Below are 20,285 nucleotides of genomic sequence, written 5' to 3'. Positions count from 1 at the left end.
TGCCGCAGAGTTGCACGCATGGTTCCATCAGGGCTGGCTCCCTTCTCCATCAACCTTCCCCTCCTGTGTTTTGTTTAGCCTTAGAGTTTTATAAAAGCCTTATGTTATGGAAGATGGAGAAACAAAGAAAGCGGAAATCGCATGCTATAATTCTGACAGCAGATGTATTTGCGCACCGAATGGAACTGTAATGATGCATGTAACATTTTGGCAAGACACCCTGTGTACATAAACCCTCCCAGGAGTTGCTAACCTACCCCAGGACCCGCAGGAGGCTTGGCTTGCAGCGTGGGGGCAGGCAGGCCCCCTCACCTTGCAGCTCTCCTCGCCGATGGGGACTCTTATTCTGACAAGCGATCTGCCTACCCACTTTTGTGCCTGGGCCTGCTTGCCAAGTTTGTGAGGCCCAAGGCTTTCTTGTGGGAGGACGCTGGGCTGTCTTCATGCTCTTTGGCAATGATTAAAGTGAGGTTAGTACCAAAAACCCTTTCATTTTATTCCCTTATCCTTGCTTTTTCAAACCAGATGGCAACCCTGTATTTTCAGCTGTAATTAATTTAAACCATGAGGCAGTGAGTCCTGGGAGAGGTAGAGTTGACTCTGCTCAGAAGGGACAGCAGTGATTTTCCTGCCCAGCCCTCTCCCCTCACCAGATGGCACCTTGTCCCAATCAGAGCCATGTCCCCCGAGTGGCTTCGGCGAGGGGCCCGGGTGCAGAGAGAGGGCCGTGTGCTGGGCTGCCGTGCTGGCCCTCGAGGACACATATGAGCTGGAGGGGTGAACGCACACTAATGATTGTTGCCTTGATGGAGTGGAAGTAACCGGGCTTCAGGTGATGGCTGACATGTTCCTGCTAGGCCCGGCTGTCGTGGGACTGCTCAGGATAATGGGGCGTAGTTTGAGGGGCTACTGATTAGGGAGTACAGGGGACTTTTGCTTCCTACTCACTTCAACTGCCAGGATTGCCTCCAAAAGGGTTAACATATATTCTTCAAGAAAATTACAAGGGAAATAAAAAGCCCATGGCCACAATTGCAGTCTGGAGGTTTTGACCTCAGCTACTTGACCACTTCCCTCTGTGGAAATTGTACTCGAGTCCCCTCTCTGTAGGTTGGATCAATTAGTGATGGAGAGATCCTTCCCATTTAATAGAAAATGAGGGCTTTTGTGTAAGTAACTTGTCAGGTCACTCCACAAAGTGACCTCCTCGCCCCTCCTTGCTCTGAATCAAAGCTCAGGTTAAAATGGAGCAAGGGGACTCCCTCCTGGAGAGCTGGGCGTCCGGGTGCCCTCACTTGTCTGCACAGGCAGACACTTGGGGGTTTAGCTCCATCATTGGAAAAACACATTTTCTGGGCAGCACGGAGGAGTTGCAGGCTGAAGATCTGTTAACGATAATATATGTGCAAAACACTTTGTAAAACAGTACGCTAATGCTCTACAAGTGGTAGTTATTACTATTATTAACATTAGCCATCCTTGGATGACTTGGAGTAATTTTTAAAGGCCCATAGTGAGAAATGAAAACCACAAATTTGTATCTTGTGAGTCTCCAAAATGCTTACTGGTGGTTACAGCGTCATTGACTTCCGTCCCTGTGTGTGCCTGGCTTTGCTGATTTTAGTGAGCTTGGTGATGGATGTTCTTTGTTTACTTAATTTTATTTCAGATATTTACATTATTCATGAGCATTTCTCTTATGGACTGCTTGGACTGTGGTTACCAAGGCTTCCTTCCATTCTTGTCCTTATTGTTATGGGCCAGACCCATCCTTTTGGAAGCCTTTTATTTTTCTCTAGTAGAGAGGGACAAACATGTAGATGATTTGTTGAAACTTATAAGGACTAAAAATGTAGCATAAGTTAGCATATGACCCAGCAAGTCCACTTTACTGGCACGTGCCCCAAAGAATTGAAAGCAGAGACTCACACTGTTATTTGCACACCTGTGTCCATAGCAGCATTATTCACAATAGCCAACAGGTGGAAACAACCCAAATGTCCATCACTGGGTGAAGAGATAAACAGAATATGCACACAATGGAATATTACTCAGCCTTTAAAAAGGAACACAGTTCTGACACACGCTGCAACATGCATGAACCTTGAAGACATTTGCCAAGTGAAGTGTGTTGGTCACAAAAGGACAGATCGTGTATGCTTCCATTTATGTGATGAGTCAGATTCATAGAGAAAGTAGGATGGTGGTTTGGGCAAAGGGGGAGGGGAACAGGGCGTTCGTGTTTAATGGGGACAGAGTTTCTGTTTGGGAAGATGAAAACATTCTGGAGGTGGATAGTGGTGATGGCTGCACAACAGTGTGAATATTCTTAATGCCACTCAGTGCCATACTTAAAAATGACTAAAATGGTGAATTTTGTGTGTATTTTACCACAGTAAAAAAATAATCTAAGAATGCTTGATGAACTTCAGTTCGCTTGAATAAACAATAGTGATTCTGTTATGTGTTCCATACTCAGCTGGGATGAGAGGTGTGTAAGGTGGAGGTAAATTGTTTGGAGGACAGCAGACGTCCAGTTCCCTGGGGATATGATATTTAGTATCTAATACTAGAGAATCACAATATGATGACTCTTGGGGGGGTTGGTAATTGCAATTTAAAGGGTAGTTAGGATTAATGATTACCATTTGGTTTAGGATTCCCCAAGGAGAGAAGAGGGGTGGTGTCATTGGGGTATTAGGGAATGGTGGTCTTCCAGATTCTCCAAAGGTGTTCTAGGAAGAAGTTCAAGAGTTTGGGGAAAATGCCACCTCAACATGGAACAGAATCACCAGGTTCCCTGAGATTCCTTTTCCCTCTTCTTTTCCAGGTTCCAGGTTTGGGATACAGACATGATTTTAATAGCCAGGGGATGGCTCTTAGATGTTAGGGATGTTATAATAGAACCAGGTGGGCAGTTTGATTAGTTCTGAATTCCATGGTTTGCAAATGAGAATATTTGTAAGGAAATACAACTTTATAACTCAGAGAAAAATGAAATAGGCCATATATATATATTTTTTTTTTTTTTTAGGTCCTTTGGGAACTTTGCTTTAAGAATAGAAATTGATGTGTGATTTGTCTTATCAATTGTAATAACCTTTTTCAAGCACCTGCAGGTCCTTAAAATAATCATTAATTCACATCTTGTTCCTATCGTGTAATCTGTGTTGAAAAAAAAAAAAAAGCCAACTTTCCCTCTAGGCTTCGAAAGACAGCCTAGACTATCTAGATGCTCAGAGGGAATTAATGCACTAAATGCCTAGCATTAGTGCCCTGCATAATTTACTTTCCAATAAAAGTTCTTCGAGGGACACCTGAGTGGCTCAGTGGGTTGAGCCTCTGCCTTCGGCTCAGGTCAGATCATGATCCCAGGGTCCTGGGATCGAGTCCTGCATCGGGCTCCTTGCTTGGTGGGAACCCTGCTTCTCTCTCCACCTCTGCCTGCCACTTTGCCTGCTTGTGCGCTTTCTCTCTCTTTCTCACAAATAAATAAATAAAATCTTTTAAAAAGTTCTTCGAGATTCTTTGCTACAACCATTTTAAAGAATATTGGTAGGTCCCTCATTATATTAGATGAATATTTACTCACTTTACCTTACTTCTATTTTCAAACTTTTTAGTCTAGTTATATAGTAACTTAGTAATTTAGCCGAAAAGTTTCTGATGTTAGTCAGGGCAGGCCGGTGGGTTGAGAGAAAAACTGGCCAAATTTTGTTTGGTGCTGAATACATGTACTGAATTAGAGGTTATCCTCTCATACCGAGAAGTCAGGAAATCATTTGGAACTGGTTGCCACCAGCATCAGGTACAGGAAGGTGACTCTGTGTGGTGCCCATAGGGGAAGAGAGGCAGCGGCAAACCCAGCAGCACAGGAAGGACATTGGCCCGTGCACCTCTGACATGTATGCATGTGTAATGCAGATAGGGCTGGCACACCTCTGTCCTTGCTATGGTGGGGTCCCACATAGAGCTGAGTTAAAAGAAAACCACACACTTACTCTATGACCCAGGTGCATCTTGGGTAATGCTGTTGAAAGTGTAGTTCTAGATGACTGGGAGTGTTGAAGTCCTCCTCGAGTGTTCAATTCTGTTGACCTTCATTCTTACTAGACCTTATGTCCTGATGTTTGGCTCAGAAATATGCTACCATAAATTGAGGGGAGTTCTCTTTTCCTGTGTGCTCTGCGTTAGGTCACCTCTGGAGTATTATGTTTAGTTCTGGGCACCATACTCACCAAGGAGTGTTCATTGTAGGGCGTGTGGGGTGGGTGTCAGGGTGGTGGGGGTTCCGACACAGTTGAGAGCAATTCTCTGGTGAAGAGGAATCTGTCGGTGGCAGGGCTGACATAGTAGTTTTCCAGGAGCTAGAAGAGGAAAGAGACTTCATTGAGTCTTTCGAAAGGCTTTCCAGAGGTTTGGACCTTTGTCCAAAGAATCATGCTGGAAAGCAGATTTCATTCATTGTGAGGAAGAACATTTCACTGAAGCTCTTTAGTCGTTGAGTGAAATGCCCGAAGAGGAAGTAAATGCCCATCTCCAGAAGTGTTTGAGAAGGAGCCACCCCTCAGTGATGGAACGAATGAGTCAAGGGTGCGAAAGGCATGCCATAGGGAAGGAGCATAGTGGTGCTCTGATAGGGTTGTGTGATGGCGGCTGGTAGTTACACTTGGGGTGAGTAGAGACGAATGTAGCAGATGTATTGCATCACTTTGCGGCACACCTGAGACAGTGCAACATTGTGCACCAACTGTACTTCGGTTGTTAAAAAAGCAGCAGTATGGCCGTCTTCGTCTTTGGGATGCTCTGATTCCTCGCCTCTCCTTTATTCACAGCCGTCTTACCGTGAAGCTTTCTTCCTCTGAGTAGGACAAAACATCCAGTCTTTTTGCTAAATGGCTTTATAATATTCTCCAATGATTTGTAGCAAAATGCAGAGTAAAAACTAAGAATGAGCCTTCTGAAGAACTCGAATGGAGTTATGAAGGATGGCTCGGTACCAGCCCAGAAGAATGGAAGGAGGAGTAATGATGGAACGTATTTCCAGACCACTCCTTTCTGCAGCGGGGTTGGGGAGTTGAGGATGGCTGGAGTGGGCTCGGCAGTTCCCCCTGTGCCGGTGCTGCTCTGGTCACCAGCTTTGTGAACTCCTCTACCTTGTTTGGACCAGTAAGTGCTGGTTTTTCTTAAGAATCTGTGTGCTCTTTGGTTGGTTCATTCGGAAGTTAGTCATTGTGTGCCAGACACCGGTCCACACACCAACAGGGGGAGTCTTCTGAGAAGTACACTGTGAGTGGAAGTCATTTTCCCAAGTGTGTTTCACCCCAGGTGTGTGTAGAGGGACCTTTCTTCTCTGGGTCTTAGGCCAGTGGATAGCTAAGAAAGGGGGTGCTTCCATCCTCCGCCTTCCTGAGGAGGGTACATAAAGCCATGGGTCGCATACCACTTTTCTAGCACAAGGAAAGTCTTGCCTGTGGATCTTAGAATCAGACGGAGGGTGTGGAAAGTGGGGTGGGAAGCAGCAGGGGCAGCTGTGCCTCTGTGTTGACCCCAGCAAAGCCAGTGCTGACACTGGACAGTCTTGGTGGTCAGGTCCCTTGCTCCCCCTTTTTCTCCTCACCTGGCCCCAGCTGACCCAAGCATTCCCCAAATTAGGCCAGCAGAGCAAAATAGCACCATATTGATTCCTCTTTGTTGTGGAAGGAGGTAGATGATCTTTTCGAGGCTTTTGTCGACCTCAGACATTGTAGCTCAGTTACAGAAGGGGAGACATTATGTTTTCCATCCCATCTCTGGTACAAGGACTCTGTTTGATGCCAAAAATATGAAAGTGGTTGTATTTTTTAAGCATCATTCATTGAGAGAATACATAATGTCCAAAGCTCCTACCAATTTATTAGCAGTAGGAATTTTAAATTAATTCGTGAATCTCAGCCACACATCCATTCTCATGAAAAGTGCAAGAGGGTACACATGTGGGGTATGTGATTCATCTGAGGGGCGAGCAGGGCTTGCCGTGCACGAGGACTCTGGCGTCCCCGGCCCTCAGGTAGGGGCCCACTGTCTTAGTGGCAATCATCGCCAATGGGGGCGGTGGGCGTGGGGAGGGTTGAATGAGATGCTCTACATGTCATGTTCTCGGGTTTTTCCTTGTGTCTCTGCTAATGGTGGGAAACATGTACAGACATTTCTCGTCGAAGAAAACCAATGCCTTATTTGCATGGGGTTGAGCTATTTGGAACCATGGCTTGAGTCTCCTGACTATCTGTGGCAATTCTGCCCTGCCCGCCAGCATCGCTGGGCGTCTCACCTCCTAGGGTGACAGCTCTGGAAAGCTCTTCCTTTGTGCAGCAGGTCAGCTCTGTGAACACTGGAGTGGGAGACGGGGAAGGGCACCCTGTCCAGCCCTGAACTCGCTCAGGGCCTATCTACTCATCCTTTTCACACTGCTCTATCATACCTAGTTGCCCGGCTTCTTGGCCCACCATGAGGAGCAGGGTGACCAGCACGGGCAGTGGCTTCTCCAGGAGTGACTCTAGTCGCTGACCCAAGAATTCAAGCGGCCGAGCCATCTGAGAGAACTCGGGCCGGGCCTGTCACAGAGGCCTGCTCCTTTGCCTCCGAGAGCCATGTTTATGCTGAAGATCCCAAATCACCAAGAACGGAAGGAGATTATAGGATGGTTTAGAGAGGTTTCTAACCAAAATCATTAAGAAATGTATTCTCTTAAGGCTCACATTTGGGTTTTCTCTAGAAGCTTTACTTAAGTGGTTGTGCTGGGTATGTGCAACCCTATGACTCTGGTGATGTCAATCAGGTTTTCTGGGTTCCCCAGGGTCTCTTGTGAGATCTGCAGAGTAATTGTGTTCAAGGAGGGACTTGCTATCCGCTGGAGTTCCTTCCAGTCTCCTGCAGGAGTTCCCAGAATGCTCATGAGGGCTGATCTCGGGAGGAATGGAGGGAAGTCTGAAGAATCTTGAAGCCTGGACAGTATGCAGAGATGTCCTTTTACTAATTTAGTGGCTCTCACTCTTGGGAAGGCTTTGACTGGAAACCCTTGACTCAATTATAGAGATAGTCCGAGTCCTTAACGGTGGAATTGTCACTTAGATACAAACTTCCTCTTACACTCCACACTATTTGTGATCTCACCCCCACTCCCTGCCCTAGAGGAAGGGGCTGTTTCTCAAGCCCCTGCAGGCCATTTTGGCAGAAGAGGAAGGGGTTGGTCTGGTTTGAGTCCCTGCCTCACCACCTACCCACACCTGGTGACCTTCGGTGATCACGCCACCTCTCAGCTCCTGTTCCTTCCGTGTTCCAAGGGCATGGTGATGGGCACCCCAGACGGCTTGCACAGCACTGATGCGGGAAGGAGGACCATACCCACAGTTGGCCTGTGGGCTGGAGGGATTGGTTGTCGGTGAGCCTATCAGTGCAGCACGTTGGAAAGATCTGGTGGGTCATTCATCCCATCATTTGTCCAAAATGTTACTGAGCCAAAAGGTTTTGGATTATAACTTGGCTGATAGGCTTCTTCCATCTTGTATGTGGGGGCAGCTGGGGATGCCTTTCCCTGACTTCCTGAATTGCTCTTGGAAGTGAAGTCAGGGGATAGCTTAACCCTCCAGCTTCCCCTGGCACGCCTGGCCTCACACATACTATGTCAACTTGTGTTGTCATTTCTTGGCACTTTTATTAAATATCCCTCCTATTGACAGGCATGGATGACAAGGTCCAGTGGATCTTGGGAGCCTCTTTGAAAATGAAGCTTTAAGACATTCATGCATCTGCAGGGGGATGGGGTATGTTAATTACAGATAAAGCAGGAAAAAAACATGATTGTGGAGAATAGCTAAAGAAGTATAAAGCAGTGGTGCGGAAAAGCCATGGAAGTTGTACCGGTTCCCCCAGGAGCGCTGTGACAAAGTGCTGTGGAGCAGAGGGCTCAGGAGAAGTAGATTGTCACCCAGTCCTGGAGGCTAGACGGCCCAGATCAGGGTGTCAGCAGGGCCGTTCCTTCTTGAGGGCTTTGAGTGTCCATCTGTTCTTGCCTCTCTCCTAACTTCTGGTAGCCTCAGGCATTCTTGGCTTGTAGGTGGCATTCTCCCTGCGTCTTCACATCGTTTCCTGTCTGCCCTTGTATTCAAATTTCCCACGTTTTATAAAGACACCAGTCCTATTGGATTAGGGCCCACCCTCAGGACCTCATCCTTTTTTTTTTTTTTTTTTTAATTTATTTGACAGACATCACAAGCAGGCAGAGAGTCAGGCAGAGGGAGAGGTGGAGCAGACTCCCCACTGAGCAGAGAGCCTGACCTGGGGCTTGATCCCAGGACCCTGAGATCATGACCTGAGCTGAAGGCAGAGGTTTTAACCCACTGAGCCACCCAGGCGCTCCTCATGACCTCATCTTAACTGGATTATCTGCAAAGACTCCACATGAAATCACATTTATAGTTCCTGGGGGCTAGGACTTCAACATCTTTTGGGGGAAAACACAATTCAACCCATAACAAATGAAAAGCAATTTATAATGGGAAAATGAATGACCAAGAGATGTATGAAAATATGTTCAACTCCGCTGGTAACTGGAGAAATGCAAGTTAAAACATCAAGGAGGAATGACTATGCACCACAAAAATAGCAGAAATCCACAGGCTATCGAAGCCGGACATCGTGGAAGATGCACGTGGCCAGGGCCGGTGACGCATCGCTGGCCGAGGCCGGGCAGAGCGGACAGCTATGTCATGATGGGTTTGGCAGCATCTGTTGAAGTCTGGAAGGTGGTGAGCTCGGCAGCCAGTGGTGTGCTTCTAGACATCTACCTGAGTGGTACTCAGAAACCCTGTTCCCAGGCAGAGATGTACAAGGACAGAAGCACCATGGGTTTTTTATAACGAGGCAAACCAGGGAGATGATCGGGGTGCCTGGTGGTAGAGAGACGGGTAAATACATGATGGTGACTTCCTGTGGAGATGTGAAGTTGTCCCACACAGCAGGCGCACGGCTGGATCTGTAGGTCAGGGCACGGATAGAGCCCCAAAACCACGCAAGGAGGAGAGCATATGGTTGTGAGGCAGTACGTGCAGTATGAGACCGTAATGTAGATTTAGAATGGGCTGGCTACATAGTACTTACAGACAGACTCCTCTGTGGTGAGAGTTCTTAAGCACAGATCGGAAGACGCCCCAAATACAGGACAGCGGTGCATTTAGGGCTGAAGAAGGGGAATGAGCTGGGGCCGGGGAGCACGAAGGAAGGCCTTCAGCCGTGTCTCCCATGTTCTGCTGCATCGACTGCTGCCAGCATTTCCCATAAGAGGAAAGAAAATGTCAGAAGCGCATACCGTATGTGATTTCATTTGTCAGTCCTGGGGGGTGGGTACATAGGTCGTTGTCGTTTTCCCTGCTGTGCTCCCCCTCTCTTGAGAGGGAAAGGTGCAAAGGAAAGGCTTTGGAGCCAGTCACGTAGAAATTAGAATCCTCGTACTGTATTGGTTTTGCAACTTTAGAAGAACTGCCTAACCTTTCTGAACCTCAGTTTACTCCTCTATAAAATGGGGATGATACTTTACATTGTAGTGAGGGGTTTAGTAACAATAAGGGCTAGACTATGATCTGGCATGTAGCACTCAATAAGTGATAGTTCACGATAATAAAGATAATCAAGGTAAATAGAGGGATTCCCTGGCTTTAAACGCATTATATTTTTGGACACTACTTTCTAAGGGCAACATGCCAGTGGTATACGCTCCTCACTGGAACTGTAGGGCACACACGTCCTACAGTGTGCTTTCTGAAAGCTGAACTAGCAGAAGAGGGAGGCTACCTTTGTGGGGAGCTCACAGGGAAGACGGTTATGTGGGTGGATAGATGTGGCAACAGTGTAATTCACCAACTGCGGGGCCCTTCCCACGCAGATTGGACCTTGGATGGTGGTAGGGCTCTGGCTTTTGTCTTGATTGTTAAGCAATGATAATTTCATTTGCAACACAGTGTCTCCCCACAGTTAAAGTCAAAGTCAGTCTCTGTCCCCTTTCTGCTGCCAAGCAGAACGTGCTTGTGATTGAAACAGAGGTCCCAGATTATTCTGTGTCTTTGGGACACTGAATGCCAGTATTTCCCAGCTTTTCCTGCCTGTGACACACAGCTCATCATCCTGAATCCAGGAGGGGACCTCTGCCTTCCCTCTGCCCCACAGCGTCCTGGTGGTGTCACGACCCCTCTGCTTCCAGTCTGTAGTTGGTACCAAGGAGTGACAGGCTTGACAGAGTGTCTTGGGGACACATCCAATGCCCTCTTGCTTGTCAGGAAGCTGTGAATATTACCCTGCTCACTAGGAGAAAGTGGGGGTGGTGTGTGACGGCCTAGGAGACAGTTGGGGGGCAGGAGGACAAAAATTGGGGAAAGTAGTTACAGGGAGAAGACATTTCATTACTGTTTACTCTCAGTATTTAAAAGCTCCCTAAATTCTGCTTGCTCAGAACGTTTCTCTTGCTGGGAATTGCCGCTGAAATTTCCTTAATCCCTCTTTCATTCACCACAGATGCTCTTCGTTGGAGGCACGCATAACGTAGGTACTTCAGTAATTCCCTTGTTCACTGAAGAGGGAAACGTCCACCATGTGCCTAGCCCTGCGCAGGCCTCTGGGGAGAGGGCAGAGCACGAGGGGTGCAGGGCCCTCGCCAGTGTCCTTGGAGCTGGCTGACTGCAAGGCAAGGCGACAAGTGGAGGGCTGGTCCCCTCATGCGTGTCCACTGTTCCCTCTATCCGTGCAGTCCGGAGGCCAGGGAAGGCCTCCTAGAAGCTTGGGCAGAGCAGGCAGTAGAGAAGGACTCTTACAAGGGCCTGGGGGGACGATGGAGGAGCGGTTGGTATGTCTGGCTGATGCCCTGCCTCTCCCTCCATTCTTGGCTAAGTGTTTATCTTCAGCATCTTGCTCCTCTTTTTTGTGAAACTGGGGCAGCACCACCCACCCCGTCATAAACACGAGGAACTCAGTAAGTAATGGCTGTTCGATGCTTTTGGCTTTAAAAAAAAAATCATTATTATTTTTAATCCTGGTAAAGCGTATTTATCATACCATGTACCATTCTAGCCGTTTTAAAATAAAGTTTATTTTGTTTTTTTAATAATCTCTACACCCGATGGCCTCAAACTCAATACCCTGAGATAAAGAGTCACACACTCTACTGTCTGAGCCAACCAGACATCACTGTAGCCATTCTTAAGTGTACCCTTCAGTGGCATTAAGTATGTTGTCTGAGGAAGCTTTTTAAAATTGAAGATGCTTTCCTGACTTTATTGTTTTTACTGAAGATTTTCTTTGAGAGAGAGCATGGGTGTGCACTTGTGCAGGTGAGCTCCTGCTGAGCAAGGAGCCTGATGTGGGGCTCAATCCCAGGATCCTGGGATCGTGACCTGAGCTGAAGGCAGACGCTTAACCGACTGAGCCACCCAGGTGCCCCCTGACTTTATTATTGTTGGTGCTGGGCCATAAAGGTCTGTTACTGTAGGTCTGTCTGTCCTGTAGGTTTCCCAGAGGGCAACTGCTCCAGGAAGAAGTGAAATGGAAGCGGAGGGGCTGCACTGGGGGGAGGGCTGTGTCTTGGCTGTGACCCTCCTCTCATGGCCCCTGCTCCCCAGGGCCTCACCACTGCTCGGGCTCCTTTCTGCTTTGAACCTCTGTTGTCGTGCCCCATGGAGGAGGCCATGGCAGGCCTTTGGTTTGCTCCTGCAGGGGCTGGCTAGGCCCTGCCTCATTCACCTGGGCTGAGAGACCCGCAGCCACGGCGGCCCCCTGGGGCCCAGAATATGCCCTTGAAAGCACCAACTAAAATGTCTTCTACCCATTGCCTCTCCCCTGCTAGAAGAATTCAGGCTCATGTTGGTTTATTTAATAGCTGTCAGTAGTTCATGGAATTCAGCTAAGGCCCCAGAATGTCAAGTGATCCTTTCCAAGGGTTTGGTTTCAACTTCGAGCTCCTGTTTGTCTAAGGGCAGGAAAACCTCATTCTAATGAGAACACAGATGCACACAGCGCCCTTTCTGCGTGTGATGGAGGGATTCTTTTGCCATCTCACTGCACTTTTCCCCAGACCCAGTGGACACTTGGCTTCTCAACTCAGAGAGGGCAGAGGGGCATACGCTGTCCATTCCCTGGAACACTTGGTCCTGGAAGAACGCGGAATAGACATCTTCCCTTTTACCACCTCCCCACATTTGTCCCCCTTTCTGCTTCCTCTCCTTGAACATTGGCAGTGGGGTGCTGCCCCAGGGGGAGTGCATGTTCCCAGCGAGAGGCCGGCGTGCTGTAGAGTCAGCTGCCTGGCCTCGGTGGCGGCGAGGCACCTGGGAGGCCTCTGGGCCGGGCCTGCAGTTGGTTTTTCATAAGCAGACTTTGCCTTTAACTAGAACGGGGGCGACTTGGATCTCCTGGGCGGAAAGCGTGTGGTCTGTCTGCTGTCAGTGAGAGCACATGATTCTCTGGGAAGCTGGGGAGCCTGGGCTATGATTCACTGGAGGAGGGGGGAAACGTGGAAAACAATGTCGGTCTTTAAGCTCTGGGAACCAGGAAAATGAGCTGGAAATGTGAGTAATGTATAATTTTGCTAAAATTGAACACCAAGTTCTTCAGACATTTTCTCTTTGTGTTTGTCAGTGTTTTGCCTGATCCGTGATGCCCTACTGCGTCATGCTTGCAGTTGACTGTTTTTTGGGTTAGCCTCCCCAAAGTTCTCTTCTCTCAATCCTGGGGGCAGGATGAGTGCAGAGCAGGTCTTTGGGGGTGCAGGTTGTGGGTATGGCCCTGGCCTGTCTTGCTGTCTGCCCTGTTAGCTGGATGCCTTTCGACCGTTCCCTGCTGCCTTGGGGCGTCCTTCTCCCCTGGGATGTGGCTTATTATTCCCCAGGCCTCGTCATCTGGCCATCCCAAGGCTTGACGGGTTGATACCTGTCACTGTACTTGGCTGACACTGAAGGGCCCCGGATGTCGGATTTGGGGGATGCGGGCTGCCCTCTGTCCGCACTGGTGACTTTGACATTGGATGGAGATAGGTGCTGCCTGAGCTTGAAACTGCTCCTTGCTGTCAGCCCTGGGCGGCTCTGCCCTCTGACTCTCCAGCATTCTGCCTCCCCTCCGGACCTGGGGCCCTGCTGGCACTGCGGGGCTGTAGCTGCCCCTTGGGAGCCCACGCTTGGCCTGCCGGCTCACAAACCTGCAAGAAGGCGAGGCCGTGTCTTCCTTTCTATAGCCTTCACAGAACAGGGGCTCGGTTAACATTGCTTGAGAAGCTGGGAGTCTGAATCGGACAGAGGTGGATTGGGACTAAGAAGCCCACCGGTCCGTGCCCTGAGTGCCTGCTGTTCATTCAGTGGCCTCCAGGAACGTCGTTTTGGTGGGTGGGGAGCAGGGAGAAGATTGTGTCAAGGAAGCAGTTTATGGATCCGTCAAATATTGTATTTTATCCAGATTGAGAAGAAAACCTGATACTGAGGATGAGTATTGTGATGATGTCGTCTTTTCCTAGTCTGAGAAAATGTATATTTAGCAACAAACACCCGTCTGGAGAAAGTCCTGTCGATCCCGAGTGGGACAGGCTGGTGGGCTGGCTGCGGGGACTTCCTCAGCGGGACTGCCTGATCCCAACTACGTGCTTCCGCAGCCCCTGTGGCCCTCCCTGGGAAGGCCTGTCGTGTCTTCTGAATCGTCAGAGGAAGATGGGATGACGAACGGGCCGGTTTCAAAATTAAGGTTTTTTGTATTTGTTCGGTGCTGTAGGTCTTTGAAAATGGCTGCGGTCGGGCGCCTGGGTGGCTCAGTGGGTTAAGCCGCTGCCTTCGGCTCAGGTCATGATCTCAGCGTCCTGGGATCGAGGCCCGCATCGGGCTCTCTGCTCAGCAGGGAGCCTGCTTCCCTCTCTCTCTCTCTGCCTCCCTCTCTGTCTACTTGTGATCTCTGTCAAATAAACAAATGAAATCTTTTAAAAAAAAGAAAAGAAAAGAAAATGGCTGGGGTTGCCAGGGGCGTGTGTGCAGTGTAGCATTAAACTGTGTGACCAGGACATACTCTTGCATGACCGTCTTAATAGGCTGACAGTGTACTCTCTAATTGCTTTTAAGTCATTCTGTATAGTCAACCAGAGGGTAAGAGGGAGAAAAACCACCCATAAATTAAACACTGTGCCTTCTGCAGTGAATTACCCTACCTTAGAGCTGATGTGGTCCCACTGTATCCCCTGCTCACTTGCACTGGGCTAGCATGATTGTTGGTGTCTGTCTTCTGTTCAGTCCTTGCTGAAACCCCTTGGAGGGATATTCTGCTGTGACCACAGGTAGATGAGGACGCTGGGCTCCCTGGCTTGCCCGAGAGAGGATGTGCAGGACCAAAGCTTGGGGCTCACGGAGCTCGCCACGTCTTGTACTCTTTCTGCTTCGCCCCCATGGGCATATTGATCCAAGCTTGTCCCACGTCCATAGGGTGTCAACACCCCTGTAGCTGGCTCCTCAGACCTCACTTCCCGATTCTGCTAGTCCTTGGTTCCATTACCACAGTGCCTGCCTTTCCTTCCCGGTCACCTGCGTGCTGCTTCTCTGTGTTCACTCATGCTCGCTGTGGGCCTGCCGCACAGGGCAGCATGCTGGGTGGGGAAGGTACCACAAAGTGCAACAGGGCTTGGTGTGTCCGCAGAAGCCCCCAGGGAGGTTGGGGGGCAGTGCATAGATGAAGACATTGCTAATGGTGTGATAGGTTTTTTATGAAAGGTATGCATGGGGCACTTAGGGATTGAGAACAGAGCAGCTAAGGCAAGTCAGCAGGCACGGTCAGCAGTGAGTGGTGTATTTGTGTGTCGGGGGTCACACAGTTAGAGGCTGAAAGTGGCACATCTTACTTGAGGAATGGCAGGAAGATGGTTGTAACTGCAGGGCACCATGGTTGGGGGCATGACAATAGAAAAGTGGTCGGGACCAGAGTGGGAAAGGCCTTGAAGGGGTGCTGAGCTACTGAGATTTGTAACTCAGGGTGGGATGTGGGTTGATCTGCTTTATAAAAGAGGTCATGCTGGAGATATTCAAGTAATGTGGGGCATGTGAATCAGGCTGGCCAGTTGTCTGAGTGTCTGGAGCTTGGGTGTGCTGTGACACTCTATGTAATTGTCCAAGATGTCACCATCGGGGGGAACAGGGCAAAGGGCACATGGGATCGCTCTGTCTTATTTCCTACAAATGCACATGAGCCTATGACAGAAGAAGGCATGCCTGTCACACACAGGCACCTGCCCGTGTGTATAAAATTCCAACTGACGTCTTTTCTGAGGCAGGCTATGACTTTTGCTTTCTTTGGTTTTCTTAGTGTATGAGCCTAGGCTTCTCTGCTATAAAACATTGTGCACTGAGGCAAGAGGATGGTTGCTTGTGGACTCTGAGAATAATTTGCATTCCTTAAAGAAAAGTCACTGAAATTTTTATCTGCCACATTTCTAGTTAAAAGACTTCTCATTTGTTCTGAGAATAAGATTGTGCCAGCAGCTGAGAACATGGTAGATGGCAGGGGCTGAGACCAGAGGCAGAAAGAACCCCTGCAGAACGGGGCAGGAGGGAGCTGGGCCGACCCGGTGTTCCTGGGCTTTGATCAGCTGTGCCTGGCCAGTCATTGTCTGACAGATGCTGCACAGGATGCTGCCTTGAGCCACAGTCGCTCAGATTGTGAGGAGGGTTGGTGTCGGCAGCCCGTCCATGTTCACACGGCACCTGCTGGGTGCTACACGTGTGGCCGAGGTCTCTGGGACTCTTCTGAAGCCAACTGCTGTGGCTGGTGTGTTCCAGACGGTAGAGCTGCACACAGGGAGCCACGGCAGACACCACCCCTTACCAGCCACATGCCCCTGCCCCCCAGTCTTGGTTCTGTCCTCTGGAGAGGAGAACGCTGTGGCGTCTCCTTGGTGCTGTTGGGAGGACCTGGAGAGCTCATGCTGCTGGAGGCCCAGAACAGGATCCACCCTGTAGGAGGTGTCTGGTGACTGCGTCGTCATCCTCTTCATCCTTTTGAATGGCAGATCCTTATCTAACCAAGCTGGCATCAGGCGCATAGGCTGGTTCTCCAGGCTCTTAGCACGTAGAGTTTCTCATACAAGGGCTCTGATAGGCACAGCCATGCGCGGGGCGGCATGCTGAGCAGAGGGGTACCACCTTCATTTGGATGGCCCTGCAGAGCCAACTTCAGACCCTAGTTTAGTGTTGGGGCTCCTCAGCTTCCTGGGGAGATGTTTGACCTGAGCCTCAGGAAATGGAAATGATGATAAATATTTATCCCCAGCATGGAGCAGAATTCAATGAAATAATGAGCTTGTAGCGCCTGGCACAGGGCTGGCATCCCATTCGCCATTCAGGGGATGCCAGGTATTCCCATCTGAGTGCTGTCTCCTGTCTTTCAGGAACAAGACTGCCAATGGAGACTGCCGAAAAGACCCCCGGGAACGGAGCCGTAGCCCCATCGAGCGTGCCGTGGCCCCCACCATGAGCCTGCACGGCAACCACCTGTACACGTCCCTCCCCAGCCTCAGCATGGAGCAGCCCCTTGCTCTGACCAAGAACAGCATGGACGCCAGCAGGCCGGCTGGCATCTCGCCCACGCTGACCCCAGTGGAGCGGCAGCAGGTATGCCTCTGGCCATAGGATTCCCGTTGGTGGCTGACCAGGCGGAGCGTGCAGGAGGGAGGTGGCAGGAGAGGTGGTGCTTACCCTCGGTTCTGAGCTTAGAAAGAAGAGTGGCAGCAGCACGGATCCTTTTACCAAATGCTGCCTTGTGTTTAATTCCCACTGAGACCTGTCTGGGCCTGACCTCCCAGGACTGATAGTCTTGGACAAGACGTTTAACATCTCTGGGGCTGCAGGGTCGGTTCAGGTTTTCAACAGTCTTCCTCGGGAATCCTGTTTCTAGGAGGATCAAGGAAAATCCTGCATTTACCTATTATAACGTCACACAGACAAAGTTAAACGTCAGGTTCCTTTACTTTGGGTTGGAATCCTCTACAGTCAGTGGTTAAAGCGGTTCTTAGCTCCTGCTGGTGAGAAATCTGTCATTGGCAGATAGGGTTGTTTTTTATTAAAGGAAAATAAGGAAATTAATTATTACTTAATAAACACAGTTTGCTTGGTTAAAAAAAAAAACAGTATTTAAAAATTGGGGCTCCTGGGGAAATCCTTTGCATCAAGGTTTGGAATTCCTGCACAAGCCATGGTGTTTCTCTGTGAACCTCTGGGGCCTGTGGCCCAATACGTCCCCGGTTGGTGTTTGCTGAAAACTGATGGGCAGTGAACGAGGCAGGTGCCATGTCCTGAGGAGATGCTGGGTGCAGCTGGAGACTCTGCTGCTGAGCGTGCCACGGCTTCCCTGCAGCACCCCACCGCGCACGACAGCACCCGTGCCTGCCCCAGCTGTTCTTCAGCCCGGCCAGCACTGCCCAGTGCCTGTCTCTGATCCAGTCTGTCGTTGGGACAGATGGTGCTGGTGCCTGGGTATCCCAGCAAGGCTAACATCTCAATTCCTTTGTTTCATTCATTCATTTAACAAAACTTGGTAGGCACCTACTGTGTGCAAGGGGAGGATGTAGAAGCTGGTCAAGTAAGCTAGAGGCACTGACCGTTTCAGTCTTGATGAGTCTGTTATCAAGTGACTGTAGTACTTCAGCTACTAATGTGGCAGCAGATGGCCGCTTACTCTGATAGCAGCTCAGGCCGACTTCTCCCTGCACTCACGGATTGCAAACTTACTAGTGTGGACTGTGCCCTGGGGCTTTGCAAAGCCCTGGAGACACAGAGACACGCATGTAGGATACAGGTCCAGCCTGGAAGGAGCTCGCAGTCCGGTCCGGGAGGTGGGTGTGTGCAGAGGGGGCTGCACTCGGACCACAGGAGATGTGGTTTAAGTATCAGAGACTTGGTTTCTAGGATCAGGGAACTGAGCCCTCTGGCTGTGGCCAGTGCCATAGAGAGTCCCTTGATGTGTGTGTGTGTGTAGGGGGTGGGACTCCACGGGGAAGTTCAGCCTCTAAGCCCATGGCTTGGGTAAGAAGCTCCCCAGAACCCCTGGAACTGTCTCTGCCCAGAAAAGCTATGTCTGAAGCTTTGGAATGGGTTTCTGTGATCTTTGAGTGTCTTCTGGTTGCTTCTGGTCATATTTGCTGTGTGAGAAGTGTGCCGCTGGACGGAGTGACCTGGCTCTTTTATTTTTTTAATTTTTGTATTTTTTTTTTTAAAGATTTTATTTATTTATTTGACAGAGAGAGATCACAAGTAGGCAGAGAGGCAGGCAGAGAGAGAGGAGGAAGCAGACTCCCTGCTGAGCAGAGAGCCCGATGCAGGACTCGATCCCAGGACCCTGAGATCATGACCTGAGCCCAAGGCAGTGGCTTAACCCACTGAGCCACCCAGGCGCCCCAGACCTGGCTCTTTTAGCCAGAGTCTCCCCGATCCGTCTATAAAGTGTGCCCAGCTGCCCAGTCCAGCAAGAGGGTCCCTGACCTGTCAGATGAGCTGTGGGGCTGTTGAACGTGTTTTCTGGGACTGAGAACCTGAGATCTTGGGTGATTCCTGGCTGGAAAACAAAGCTAGTAGCGGTAGAATAAGTTCACAGCTCTCCTGGGTATAGTGGCTTTGGCTTTCCTGACATGGTAGCCCAGACCTAAACTTTAATTCAAGGTTGGGGTTGGTGGTGAAGCAGAGGTTATCAGCTTGCCTCCCCCTCCCCTGCCCCCCCGCCCCGTGGCTGCAGGTCAGCATGTGTTTTGTGCACCTGGTGACCATTCATCGAGCTCCTTCCTATGCCAGCATGGTGTGGCCTGGATGGTCACTGGGGCCTGAGCTTCCTCTTAGATGGTTCCTGAGTTCTGTGCCAGGCACTGTGTTGGCCACACAGCAGTAGGCAGCTCGGCAGCATCCGCCCATGTCCGGGGTTGGGTTTTATTTGTGAGCTGTCAGGGTGGCTCCATTGGGGAAGGGGGCCTGCCACCGCGCAGTTTGGAGCCAGGGCAGTGACGCGGACAGGGCTTCCTGGAGCAACGACACGGGTGGTGGGCAGGCAGTGGAAGCCTGCCTTTCTTGGCTGGAAACTGTGACTCAGATCTCTGGGAACTGGGATAGGAAAGTTCCCAGAGAGGCATGTGTGGGGAGCCTGCTGAAAGTGTCACCCCACTGCATGTTTCTGTGATGGCGGCTCAGAGGGGAGAGTGTGGTCTCAAGAAAGCTGCGGAAGAGCCCATGAGAATGGGCCAATGAGGAGAGGAGGGCTAAAGTTACATATGAACAAGGGCCCCCCCCCCCAACAGTGAATAGTAGGATGGTTCTCTTCCGGATGCTCTCCCCCGAGGGCAGCCCGGTTCTGGGCCCAGCCAGAGCAGGTGGGGCGAGGGCTGAGGGAGTGTGAGTGACCGTCTGGGCCTGGCCCTGCCTCAGGGTGGCTGGGGAAGCTCCAGCAGGTTACTCATTTCTGGCCTCCGTTTTCCCCATCTGGAAAAGGGTGTGTGGGGAGGAGTTTGGGTCATGGGACCTCACTGCACTCAGCATCTGGAGGCAGAGGCCTGTTCCAGGTGGGTGTGTGGGTGCCGAAGCCCTGGCCTGCACTCAGCCAGAGGCCTGCGCCCCTTCATCTCCAGCTGGGAGGGGTCCTGGAGATGATCTGCTGCTACTAGGAGTGAGATTGAAATGTCTTCTTGGTGGCCACATGTTCACCGGTGGGCCCTGCCCAGGGGCCACCTTCTGCTCCAGAGTGGCTATCATAAAAGCTGGACATTGACTTGATTCTTATAGCTTTATTCGGAGCTTCCCCAAATTTGTTCTCCTACACTTTACCTTTCTTCACCTTCCATGACCCCTTCCCCAAAACATGACCCCACTTGGTGACATTTGTGTCAGCCAGGACTCTGGTTGCGAGGAACAAAAACCAGCCTGAGCTGACGTAAGCACAAAAGGAAGGGAGTTTTATTGGGAGGACCTGTGGCGTCTCCTGGAGCCCAGGGTCATGGGTATGGCAGGATCAGGAAGGAAGGGCCAGCCCTTGCCTCTGAGAGCTGGTGAGGAAGCCACATTCTCCCTCCCCGGCTCTGTGCTGGTCCAGTCTCCACATTCTCTTCTCTTTTTTTTCCTCTCTCTCTGCTTCTTAACCTGCACAGCCATTCTGGTACGACCATCCCATGACTCCTGTGGTCAACCTGAATCTCTTTCTTAGTCTGGCTTAGTAGTTGGCCCCAAGCCTGGGTCAGATTTCCAGCGTGGCCAGTGGGACAAGGT

General features: G+C 50.3%; 1 protein-coding gene across 6 annotated transcripts in view; it reads left to right on the top strand.

The window, feature by feature from the left end:
- Window positions 1-20,285, top strand: part of VGLL4 (vestigial like family member 4) — a 154,558-nt gene that overhangs the window by 129,390 nt on the left and 4,883 nt on the right. For 5 of the 6 annotated variants that reach the window (XM_013054628.2, XM_045063317.1, XM_004738537.3 and 2 more), the window contains one exon: window positions 16,433-16,655. In XM_013054628.2, the coding sequence (XP_012910082.1) occupies window positions 16,433-16,655 (223 nt within the window). Of the gene's footprint in view, window positions 1-12,571; window positions 12,591-16,432; window positions 16,656-20,285 lie in introns of those variants that run through there. The other variant, XM_045063318.1, reaches the window with a different exon arrangement.

This window comes from Mustela putorius, unplaced genomic scaffold (assembly GCF_011764305.1).
Source record: "Mustela putorius furo isolate JIRA1106 unplaced genomic scaffold, ASM1176430v1.1 tig00003850_pilon_pilon_pilon, whole genome shotgun sequence".
NCBI lineage: Eukaryota > Metazoa > Chordata > Mammalia > Carnivora > Mustelidae > Mustela > Mustela putorius.
The sequence above is the reverse complement of the archived record's forward strand: the minus strand, read 5'-3'. Positions and strand labels throughout refer to the sequence as shown.